The sequence below is a fragment of the Oncorhynchus kisutch genome, linkage group LG24 (assembly GCF_002021735.2).
Source record: "Oncorhynchus kisutch isolate 150728-3 linkage group LG24, Okis_V2, whole genome shotgun sequence".
Lineage (NCBI taxonomy): Eukaryota > Metazoa > Chordata > Actinopteri > Salmoniformes > Salmonidae > Oncorhynchus > Oncorhynchus kisutch.
Genome location: NC_034197.2, coordinates 24,890,949 through 24,902,954, shown reverse-complemented (window position 1 = coordinate 24,902,954; position 12,006 = coordinate 24,890,949). Strand labels below are relative to the sequence as shown.

General features: G+C 44.0%; 1 protein-coding gene across 1 annotated transcript; it reads right to left on the bottom strand.

The window, feature by feature from the left end:
- Nucleotides 1–5,316: 5,316 nt before the first annotated feature.
- LOC109869530 (lens fiber major intrinsic protein-like) lies at nucleotides 5,317–8,832 on the bottom strand. The gene is made up of 4 exons (XM_020459729.2): nucleotides 7,984–8,832; nucleotides 7,353–7,517; nucleotides 7,092–7,172; nucleotides 5,317–6,911 (listed from the first exon to the last, which is right to left on the bottom strand). The coding sequence occupies exons 1-4, from the start codon at nucleotides 8,341–8,343 to the stop codon at nucleotides 6,726–6,728; spliced, it is 792 nt and encodes a 263-aa protein (XP_020315318.1). The 5' UTR covers nucleotides 8,344–8,832; the 3' UTR covers nucleotides 5,317–6,725.
- Nucleotides 8,833–12,006: the final 3,174 nt, after the last annotated feature.

Below are 12,006 nucleotides of genomic sequence, written 5' to 3'. Positions count from 1 at the left end.
GTTATTGCAGATTGAGAATCACACTTTCACTGAATATGCAATTATTATTCTGATGGAAAATGGGATGAATATTTATAAGGTAGGCAACATTGTAACATGCTTTTTATATCAATGTTACTCTAAGATAATCATGTCAAGGCAGATTTTTGTAAAGAAGGTATTTCCATATTCATGTTTATCCTCAGAGACCTGCAGCAGCTGGGGTAACTGACTATCTCAGTATTGTTTAAAGTGAGCATGGGCAGAAACTACAGGCTAATGGAGGATGTATGATCTGGTGGAATAATAATGTAATGTTTTAATGATACAAGTGTTGTCCATCAGGTGAGTTGATGTCTGCTAGATGCTATGGGCTAGACTCATGTATGTGTACAGTCATGGCCAAAAGTTTGTAGAATGACACAAATATTAATTTTCACAAAGTCTGCTGCCTCAGTGTCTTCAGATATTTTTGACAGGTGTTACTATGGAATACTGAAGTATAATTACAAGCATTTCATAAGTGTCAAAGGTTTTTATTGACAATTACATGAAGTTGATGCAGAGAGTCAATATTTGCAGTGTTGACCCTTCTTTTTCAAGACCTCTGCAATCCGCCCTGGCATGCTGTCAATTAACTTCTGGGCCACATCCTGACTGATGGCAGCCCATTCTTGCATAATCAATGCTTTGAGTTTGTCAGAATTTGTGGATTTTTGTTTGTCCACCTACCTCTTGAGGATTGACCATAAGTTCTTAAGGTCTCGGGATTTTCCTGGCCATGGACCCAAAATATCGATGTGTTGTTCCCCGAGCCACTTAGTTATCACTTTTGCCTCATGGCAAGGTGCTCCATCATGCTGGAAAAGGCATTGTTTGTCACCAAACTGTTCCTGGATGGTTGGGAGAAGTTGCTCTCAGAGGATGTGTTAGTACCATTCTTTATTCATGGCTGTGTTCTTATGCAAAATTGTGAGTGCGCCCACTCCCTTGGCTGAGAAGCAACCCCACACATGAATGGTCTCAGGAAGCTTTACTGTTGGTATGACACAGGACTGATGGTAGCGCTCACCTTGTCTTCTCCGGACAAGTTTTTTTCCGGATGCCCCAAACAATCAGAAAGGGGATTCATCAGAGAAAATGACAGTCCTCAGCAGTCCAATCCCTCTACCTTTTGCAGAATATCAGTCTGTCCCTGATGTTTTTCCTGGAGAGAAGTGGCTTCTTTGCTGCCCTTCTTGACCCCAGGCCATCCTCCAAAAGCTTTCGCCTCACTGGGCGTGCAGATGCACTCACACCTACCTGCTGCCATTCCTGAGCAGGCTCTGTACTGGTTGTGCCCCGATCCCGCAGCTGAATCAACTTTAGGAGACGGTCCTGGCGTTTGCTGGACTTTCTTGAGCGCCCTGAAGCCTTCTTCACAACAATTGAACCGCTCTCCTTGAAGTTCTTGATGATCCGATAAATGGTTGTTTTAGGTGCAATCTTACTGGCAGCAATATCCTTGACTGTGAAGCCTTTTTTGTGCAAAGCAATGATGATGGCACGTGTTTACTTGCAGGTAACCATGGTTGACAGAGGAAGAACAATGATTCCAAGCACCACCCTCCTTTTGAAGCTTCCAGCCTGTTATTCGAACCCAATCAGCATGACAGAGTGATCTCCAGGCTTGTCATCATCAACACTCACATCTGTGTTAACGAGAGAATCACTAACATGATGTCAGCTGGTCTTTTTGTGGCAGGGCTGAAATGCAGTGGAAATGTTTTTGGGGGGGATTCAGTCCATTTGCATGGAGGGATTTTGCAATGAATTGCAATTCACCTGATCACTCTTCATAACATTCTGGAATATATGCAAACTGCCATCATACAAACTGAGGCAGCAGACTTTGTGACAATTAATATTTGTGTCATTCTCAAAACTTTTGGCCACGACTGTATACGTCAAATGTATACACGCGTGACTAAGTCGCTTTGGATAAAAGCGTCAGCTAAATGGCATACAGTGGGGCAAAAAAGTATTTAGTCAGCCACCAATTGTGCAAGTTCTACCACTTAAAAAGATCAGCAAGAAATCTTGCTTGTTTGTAGGTGACCAAATACTTATTTTCCACCATAATTTGCAAATAAATTCATTAGAAATCCTACAATGTGATTTTCTGGATTTTCTTTTCTCATTTTGTCTGTCATATTTTAAGTGTACCTATGATGAAAATTACAAGCCTCTCTCATATTTTTAAGTGGGAGAACTTGCACAATTGGTGGCTGACTAAATACTTTTTTGCCCAACTGTATATATGTGTGGGTGATACAGTATTTGTCTGTGTGTCAGTGCGTGTCAGTGTATGAGTCATGTGTGTTTTGGTTAGGCACGTGTCATCCCCTGGCCCCCATTGTAAGCCATTGTGAGAGTCAGTGTTGTGCCATCGTCTCTGAGCCAGCTGCAGTTTAGGGTACAGAGCTGCTCCAGGAATCTCTATGTGCGGTACCACCTTATTTACTTGTACAATGAAGCCATACAACCACAACAGAAATATGTATAATAAAATTAATTTGTTATTACACACAGTCACGTTTGTTTTTTGCAAACCAAAATGACGTGTGTGTGTGTATAAATGTTGGTCTGTGTGCTCTGGTACATTCAGATGATGATGTGTACATTATGTGTGTGTGTCTGTGTGTGTGGACACTGGAACATTTGTTTATTTATCTGGTGAACCCTGCCCATGAGTTGTTTTCTGCTATGTGTGACACAGAGATAGATAGAGGACTCATCTTTACATCTATGCCATTATAGTGTCTGTGACAGCATGAGCAGCTCCATTGAGGCTACAACCCATAGGAATCCCCACCTACTTGACTACTTTGACTACTGTAAAATGGAGGAAGCATGGTGGAAGCTGCCCATGTTAAAACAGCCTTTTACCATGATAGATGCCTCTATCATTCATGGTGTGACACAACTCAGCAGCCAGAAACGTATGGAGCATCACCTTGTGGTCATTCCCATTTACTGCAATCCGATGCAACAACCAAAGCAGGGCACTGATTGCTGTGCTAGTATTCTTTTTTTATTTCACCTTTATTTAACCAGGTAGGCTAGCTGAGAACAAGTTCTCATTTACAACTGCGACCTGGACAAGAATAAAGCAAAGCAGTTAGACACACAACACAGAGTTACACATGGAATAAACAAACATACAGTCAATAATACAGTAGAAAAAAGTATATACAGTGTATGCAAATGAGGTAAGATAAGGGAGTTAAGGCAATAAATAGGCCATGGTGGCGAAGTAATTACAATATACCAATTAAACATGGGAGTGATTGATGTGCAGAAGATGAATGTGCAAGTAGATATACTGGGGTGCAAAGGAGCAAGATAAATAAATAAATACAGTATGTGGATGAGGTAGTTGGATGGGCTATTTACAGACTGGCTATGTACAGGTGCAGTGATCAGTCATTGGCGGAAGAGACCTGGAAGGAAAGGCGGCCAAAGGAGGAATTCGCTTTGGGGGTGACCAGTGAAATATACCTGCTGGAGCGTGTGCTATGGGTGGGTGTTGTTATCGTGACCAGTGAGCTGAGGTAAGGCAGAGCTTTACCTAGCATAGAGTTATAGATCACCTGGAGCCAGTGGGTCTGGCGACGAATATGTAGCGAGTGGTCCGATTTGAACTCTATCAGAGAAGTAGTTGATGAACCAGGCGAGGCAGTCATTTGAGAAACCGAGGCTGTTTAGTCTGCCAATGAGAATGTGGTGATTGACAGAGCCGAAAGCCTTGGCTAGGTTGATGAATACGCCTGCACAGTAATGTCTGTTATCAATGGCGGTTATGATATCGTTTAGGACCTTGAGCGTGGCTGAGGTGCACCCATGACCAGCTCTGAAACCAGATTGCGTAGTGGAGGTACGGTGGGATTCGAAATGGTCGGTAATCTGTTTGTTAACTTGGCTTTCGAAGACCTTAGAAAGGCAGGGTAGGATAGATATAGGTCTGTAGCAGTTTGGGTCTAGAGTGTCTCCCCCTTTGAAGAGGGGGATGAATGCGGCAGCTTTCCAATCTTTGGGAATCTCAGACGATACGAAAGAGAGGTTGAACAGGCTAGTAATAGGGCCTGCAACAATTTCGACAGATAATTTTAGAAAGAGAGGGTCCAGATTGTCTAGCCCGGGTGATTTGTAGAGGTCCAGATTTTGCAACTCTTTCAGAACATCAGCTATCTGGATTTGGGTGAAGGAGAAATGGGGGAGGCTTTGGGAGAAATGGGGGAGGCTTTGGCGAGTTACTGTGGGGGGTGGAGGGCTGTTGATTGGGGTAGGGGTAGCCAGGTGGAAAGCATGGCCAGCCGTAGAAAAATGCTTATTGAAATTCTCAATTATAGTGGATTTATCGGTGGTGACAGTGTTTCCTAGCCTCAGTGCAGTGGGCAGCTGGAAGGAGGTGCTCTTATTCTCCATGGACCTTAGTGTCCCAGAACTTTTTTGAGTTTGTGCTACAGGATGCAAATTTCTGTTTGAAAAGCTAGCCTTTGCTTTCCTAACTGACAATGTATTTTGGTTCCTAACTTCCCCTGAAAAGTTGCATATCACGGGGACTGTTCGATGCTAATGCAGTACGCCACAGGATGTTTTTGTGCTGGTCAAGGGCAGTCAGGCCTGGAGTGAACCAAGAGCTATATCTGTTCCTGGTTTTAAAAAAATTGAATGGAGCATGCTTATTTAAGATGGTGAGGAAGGCACTTTTAAGGAATAACCAGGCATCCTCTACTGACGGGATGAGGTAAATATCATTCCAGGATACCCCTGCCAGGTCGATTAGGCCTGCTTGCCGAAGTGTTTTAGGCAGCATTTGACAGTGATGAGAGGTGGTCGTTTGACTGCAGACCCATTACGGATGATCGCTGAGATCTTGGTTGAAAACAGCAGAGGTGTATTTGGAGGGCAAGTTGGTCAGGATGATATCTATGAGGGTGCCTGGGTTTACGGATTTGGGGTTGTACCTGGTAGGTTCATTGATAATTTGTGTGAGATTGAGGGCATCAAGCTTAGATTGTAGGATGGCCGGGGTGTTAAGCATGTCCCAGTTTAGGTCACCTAGTAGCACGAGCTCTGAAGATAGATGGGGGGCAATCAATTCACATATGGTGTCCAGGGCACAGCTCTTGGAGGAAAATGTTATAGTTAGGGATGGAAATTTCAGAGCCAGGATTCAGACACGGCTAAGACATCTGAGTTTGCTAAAGCAGTGAATAAAACAAGCGTAGGGAGGAGGCTTCTAATGTTAACATGCATGAAACCAATAATGGAGTAAACTAAACATGACACACATTTTGTATCAAGTTTTTGTATTTATTTTTAATTTAAATATGTTTTAAACAGCTTTGTGCTCCCATTAAGGATCAAATCATAAAAGGAGACTCAATGAAAAGCTTACACAGCCTTTTTGCAGTGAACAGAATCAGTCCAGTCTGGGATGCCTTTCCTTTGAATTGTGTTTTTTTCTGAACACAAAAGCAGATGGTTTGTGTAAAAATGAATATCATAGCAAATACCACAGTGAAGGGAGGAAAAATGATAATGTCTTAAAAATTGATAATGCTATGAAACATAATCATGATACAAACAGGAGCATAATGAAAATTAACTAAATAAATCTGCGAACTCGATCAAACACACACACACACACACACACACACACACACACACACACACACACACACACACACACACACACACACACACACACACACACACACACACACACACACACACACACACACACACACACACACACACACACACACACACACACACACACAGATAAAATTAAGTGATTTTAAAAATGAAACCCTGCTCAAATCAAATGGTTTCATACATCCACGTTTTGTGTCTGAAGTGCAGAAAACAAAATTAAACTGAAAAAATGTAGAGATAAAATCTGATAAATAATGAAAAAGCATGCCCATCTTCATTGGTTTCAGTCCTGGGCAATTCTAGTGGTGTCACCCTTTTCCCCACCCCTAGCGAACACAGCTGATTTAAACTAATTGCATTCTAAACTGAAGATCTTCATTATTGGAGTCAGGTGTTTTAGCTGGGGCTGGGGAAAAAGTGTGACACCAATCAAGCCCCTGAGGACTCGAGTTGCTCAGGCCTGACTCAAACCTATACAACTAAAAACTTGGAGTGTTGCCCCTCTATTCTCACCCCAAACCCTTTACCCCATCTACACCCCAACCCTCTATCCTATACCCTTACCTCTTACCCCGACCATACTTACATGCCCACCTATACCTCACCCTCACCCCCTACCTGCATACCCCTCCCCTAGTTTTCCTGCTAGACACAGGGTTCACATGCTTCTGTGACAGGTCTGATCCTTCAGTCTGTGTGGGTGTGTGAGGGGAAGACTTGGTGTGGCTGAGGAGGAGGAGAGGGGAGGTAGTGGGACTGTTGGAGCAGGCACTGGTCACCTCTATCAAACACCATGTCCAGTTCAGGATACAGAGTGAGGTTGGAAGCAGAGGAGTCTCGTTGCATATTGAGGTTGAAGGTTGTGAACCTGTCTGTGTCTGGGTGTATGTACAGTTTGTGCATCAATATATGTCTGAATCTGCATGTGCCTGTGTGTTAGTTAGTGAATCAATGGGAGGGACTGTGTATGTGCTCATGGGATGGGGCCAGCGTGGGGGTTGGTGGACACAGGGCCTGTCCCTTGTCCCCAGACATGGGCAGGTTTATAGGGCTTGTGTCTTGAGCTCGATGGGCTCCCCACGGTTGTCCTGCTGGGTCTCCGTCTCGGGGGGTCGGCTGCCCTTCAGTGTGGCCAGGCGCTCAGACAGACCACGCATACGGGGGAACAGCATGAAATCGTACAGAAGAGCTCCCATAGCACCTCCTATCATGGGACCCACCCAGTACACCTGAAACACAACACACACACAAAGTTTATCATGAAGATACGGCACAAGCAACATGTAATGTTGTATATTGGCTACACTATTAATTACTATAAGATCCTAGAAGCCTCCATTGTGATTTGATTATTTGATATTTGTACAAAATATTAAAATTCTACGTTATGGTGTATGTGTGTTTCCTACCCAGTGGTTTACAAAGTTCCTGAAGAGCACAGCGGGGGCAAAAGACCTTGCAGGGTTCATTCCAGCACCGGTGTAGTACATCTACAGCAGAGAAGGACAATAGGGCGCTCAGAATACAGACTGGCAAAGAGCACATTTCTGTTGTACACAATGCAAGTCTGTTTTTGTGTGTGTTCCACTATGAGGATATAAGTGTTTTGGGAATTGCGTGTGTTTTCTCCTACCAGTGTGTGTAAGTGTTAGTGTGTGTGTGTTGCTCACCCCCATGAGGTGTCCGATGGTGACAGCGAAGCCGATGGACAGGGCAGCAGAGCCCATGCGTCCGTTCCTCCTCTCATCTGTCACGGCAAAGATACATATCACTAGCTGCATGGTCAGGAACACCTCCACTGTGGTACCCATGCCCAGGCTGATACCAGGCTGCAGCTGTAGACGGCCAGAGGAGAAAAATGTGCATCAGACTTGAGGTCCTTTGTGAACAACTCACTTTGTAAAGTAAGTGTGTCCTCTTTCTAGTTAAGTGTATATTATGTATACAATTAGTTGTGGCTTTAAAGGCCTGTAACAGGACATGACAGCAATCGAAGATGGAACACATAACTCAAACTATAAAACGTTCAGGGGCTTCACCGCTATGGCCTCAGCTCTACACAACACTGATGGCATGTATTGTGGTCATTGTACCACAGCAACTGTAGTTACCAGTAGGTTCCATGATGATTCCCTAATACCTGTTCATCTCTACCCATTCTAAATCCCCATTAGCATTAAGAAGCCTACCAAAAAATGTTTTGCTACTTTGAGCTGATATATATGGACCCTTAATGCACCATAAAGGGAATAGGCCCGGTGCTATTTGAGATGTGCACTTGGTGGGTGGGTGGTGCCTTACCGTGTTGAGAGCCATGTTGCCCCTCATGTTGTTGGGGGTGACCCCATAGAGCACAGCGGCCCCGGCCACGGCCCCCAGGATCTGGGCAGCCCAGTAGAAAAAAGCGCGGAACAGGGACATCTGGGAACCCACCAGGTAGGCAAAGGTGACGGCCGGGTTAATGTGGCCGCCACTAATGTGACCAATGGACTGGATCATGGTGGCAGCTGCCAAGCCGAAGCACAGCGCCACATGCAGAATGTGGTTGGGTCCGGTTGTCCAGCGCAGCGCGGCACCCATGCCGAAAAACACAAAGAACATGGTCCCGAAGAACTCTGCGAAGACTGCCCGCCAAAACGTCATGGACCGGAACTCCCACATGCTGGCTGTTCACTGGACGCTCCTTGTAACAGAAAATGTTTTTTCTCACAAAATAAAAGTTGTCAAGGTGAATCTAGAAAAGGTAAGCGTGTACGTTTTAAAAGTCTTGCTGCTCGTTTGCACTTAAAAAAAATGTTTTAATCCCTTTGGAGGTCAGTTTGCTGGGCTGACCCAAACGCTGTCTTACTTAGCCAATCAGTTGGAAGACAAACAGTTTAAAAAGTTGACAGAGGAATCCACCAGACAGATCTAGCTCTAAGCTACGGACGATCTCAAGTTGGCACGAAGGTAGTCAAACATCAACTCAGCTGTGCTCGCCTCCACTGGCCGCCTGCCGTAGCAACATAGGTATGTGTGTGTGGAAGTGTGTGTGTGTGTGTCTCAGAATAGTTGTCAAGAGGAGATGTGCATTGATGCTAGAGGGGTGGTTCTAGAGTAGAGACAGGAATAGACGGACTGTCCTAGGGACGTTTTAGCCTCTCTGACGGAGGGGAGAAGGCCCACCGGGGGCTTTATAACCCCCCCCCCCCCCCAGGGCCCAGTGACGCCATAATCCCAGGGGTGGACACACAGAATGGCCCAAATCAAACAAATTTAACCCCTTTGTTGCCTCCCACAACAGAAGAGAGGGGAAGAGAGGGAGCTTAAGGGAGGAAGAGAAAAGGGTGAGATTGACACAAGAGGGAGGAGGAAATTAAGAAAGAGCAAGTGACTGGGTGAGTATAAGAACTAGGGGTGGAGATCAACCCCACAGAAGTGATGAGAGGAGTTTGTCTAGTCTCATAGTGTCATATGCACTGTATGTTATCTGTTGACACATCATAACCATGATAACCATGGGAACAAGTGCTGATGGCGGAGAACACACACAAACACACACACACAGTGATCCAAGGGGGGCCCCAGACAGATGAGCCTTAAGCCAACAGTGTGCGGAATTGACTCATAAATAGAAATGCCTGACCTTGTGAAACCATTGTCTTAGCATCGAGCATGTGTGCCACATGTGAACAGTGGAACCGCTTGTTTTTTTTTTAAACATGTTTGTAGTTATCATTCACAACTGATAAGATGTGTTTTTTGAAAAATGTTCCCACTGGGCAGAGGTGCTGCACTCACACTATTCACTGACCTCAAATCCCAACAGTGTTATTGACAGAGGTATTAAGCATATGTAAGCTGGGAGCATGACATGGGGACCTTAGATGTCTGCATAACATAGAAGCATAGGGCACTTCTTTAAAGCAATTAACTTGACATTGACACCCAAAGCACAGTACAGAGGCATGCATATTTACATATAAACTTTGACTACTGCTCCAAAGTGGTAGAAAACAAATACATTTCAAAACTTAACTAAATAAATATTTAAGTTGTGAACTAACTACAAATATCAGCATTGTAAAGGGCAGCCCTGACAAAACAGTCAGGTATCACTTAGACACATCTCTCTCTCTCTCTGTCTTGCTCTCTCTCTTGCTCTCACTCTCTCTCTCTCTCTCAATTTCAATTTCAATTTCAATTCAATTTAAGGGCTTTATTGGCATGGGAAACACATGTTAACATTGCCAAAGCAAGTGAAGTAGATAATAAACAAAAGTGAAATAAACAATACAAATTAACAGTAAACATGACTCTCTCTCTCTCTCTCTCTCTCTCTCTCTCTCTCTCTCTCTCTCTCTCTCTCTCTCTCTCTCTCTCTCTCTCTCTCTCTCTCTCTCTCTCTCTCTCTCTCTCTCCCTCTCTCTCACTCTTTCTGGGCCAGCGTTCTAGGAGGTGCTGGGCTGCTCAGTGGAGAATTGAATAGGCAGAGGTTTGTATTGTGTATGAGGGTGTGTGTGTGCGTGCCAGGCAGGAGGGGTGAGAGGCAGGGTGGCCCACTAGCAGCCAAAGCCCTGAACAATCCATGCATGGTGCTGAGGACAAGGGGAGGGACAGGGTAGGACAGTGGCAGGGGACAGGGGAAACGGGGGTTATTGAGCTCCAACGCTGGAGCATATTGCTGACCAGTCCAAAGCCGTCACTGGGCAGTGGGCCATGAATGGAGAACGCTGATCTCACCATTTTAACTTTTTTTAATACACCGAAAAAACACAATACAAAATGCTGGCGGCACGAGGCAGTTATTTTCTATTGTTTGTTAGGGGGGGGGTATAGATGAAAGAGCAGATCCATGTGTGTTTGAAGGTGCATACGTGCATGAGTGTGCATGAGATGGTGTGTGCACACATGCATGTATGCACACGCACGTATGTGTGTGTGTGCACAAATTGTTATGTTTCAATAATGATTGCGAAGTGTTTATTCTACAACATTCATAGCTTTATATAGTCAACACAAACATGAACATAAGAAAAATTGCAACGAAACATACATTAGCACTTTTAACTAATATAACATATTGAGAGTAAAATGTTGAAGTAAAACGTTTCAAAAACATATTCAAGGTAACTAAATACTAAAATAAGAAGGTGCAAATGAAATATATAATTCCCCCAAATTCCTGTTTTCCCCCTATATTTACATGAATGTAGTTTCCTCTAATTGCTCATTACAAACCCAGTATTTTTTTAATAACAATAATAATTTGGTGGGTGATTATATTTGTCCTAGTTCACATACATACAAGTGTGTATTAATACGCATGTGTGAATTGGAAGTGTTTTTTGTTGGATATCCCAATTCCTCGGATACACCCTTGGAAAGTGGGGCCATTATCAACGGCGAACCAGGAGCAAGTGAGTGAGTCTGTAAAAGGCTGATCCCACTACCTATTTCAATGAATTCCCTAGTTTTCCAGAAATCTCAACTGGAGGATTCTTGGAAACAGGAAAGAATAAGTAGGAAATCCTACTGAAAAACAGGGAATTTATTTAAAGTTCCCGGACTTTAGCAACCGTACTGCTCCCACAACTTATTTACTCCTGTGTCATTAGAGGGCACTGATCTGATGACCTATTTGACAGTGAATAGCAGAATTTCAGAGCTTTGAGGTGACAGAGCCTCAGATACATGGAGATGCCAGAGATAATGGCCTGTGTGAGTGTGTCAATGGTTAGGGTAGGCCTCTTTAGCATTTCAAAACATTAACAGACAGGGTGAGTAATGATAAAATACACTGCTCAAAAAAATAAAGGGAACACTAAAATAACACATCCTAGATCTGAATTAATGAAATATTCTTAATAAATACTTTTTTCTTTACATAGTTGAATGTGCTGACAACAGAATCACACAAATTATCAATGGAAATCAAATTTATCAACCCATGGAGGTCTGGATTTGGAGTCACACTGGAAAACCTACCACACTACAGGCTGATCCAACTTTGATGTAATGTCCTTAAAACAAGTCAAAATGAGGCTCAGTAGTGTGTGTGGCCTCCACGTGCCTGTATGACCTCCCTACAACGCCTGGGCATGCTCCTGATGAGGTGGCTCCTGGACAGTCTATGGTGCAACGTGGTGGACAGTCTGTGGTGGACAGTCTGTGATTTTCTATATCTAGGTGGTTGGCCGGGTGTGGTTCTCAATCAGAGGCAGCTGTCTATCATTGTCTCTGATTGAGAACCATACTTAGGTACCCTTTACCCCCACCTGTTTTGTGGGAAGTTAACTTTGTAGTTGTTCAGGGCACATAGCCCAAAGCTTCACGTTTTTTTTT

Coding starts and splice junctions, on each gene's coding strand:
- LOC109869530 (XM_020459729.2), bottom strand. CDS start 8,343: ATGTGGGAGTTCCGGTCCATGACGTTTTGGCGGGCAGTCTTCGCAGAG. Junction 7,173..7,352: donor CCATCGGACACCTCATGGGG/GTGAGCAACACA, acceptor TCTCTGCTGTAG/ATGTACTACACCGGTGCTGG. Junction 6,912..7,091: donor GGAACTTTGTAAACCACTGG/GTAGGAAACACA, acceptor GTTGTGTTTCAG/GTGTACTGGGTGGGTCCCAT.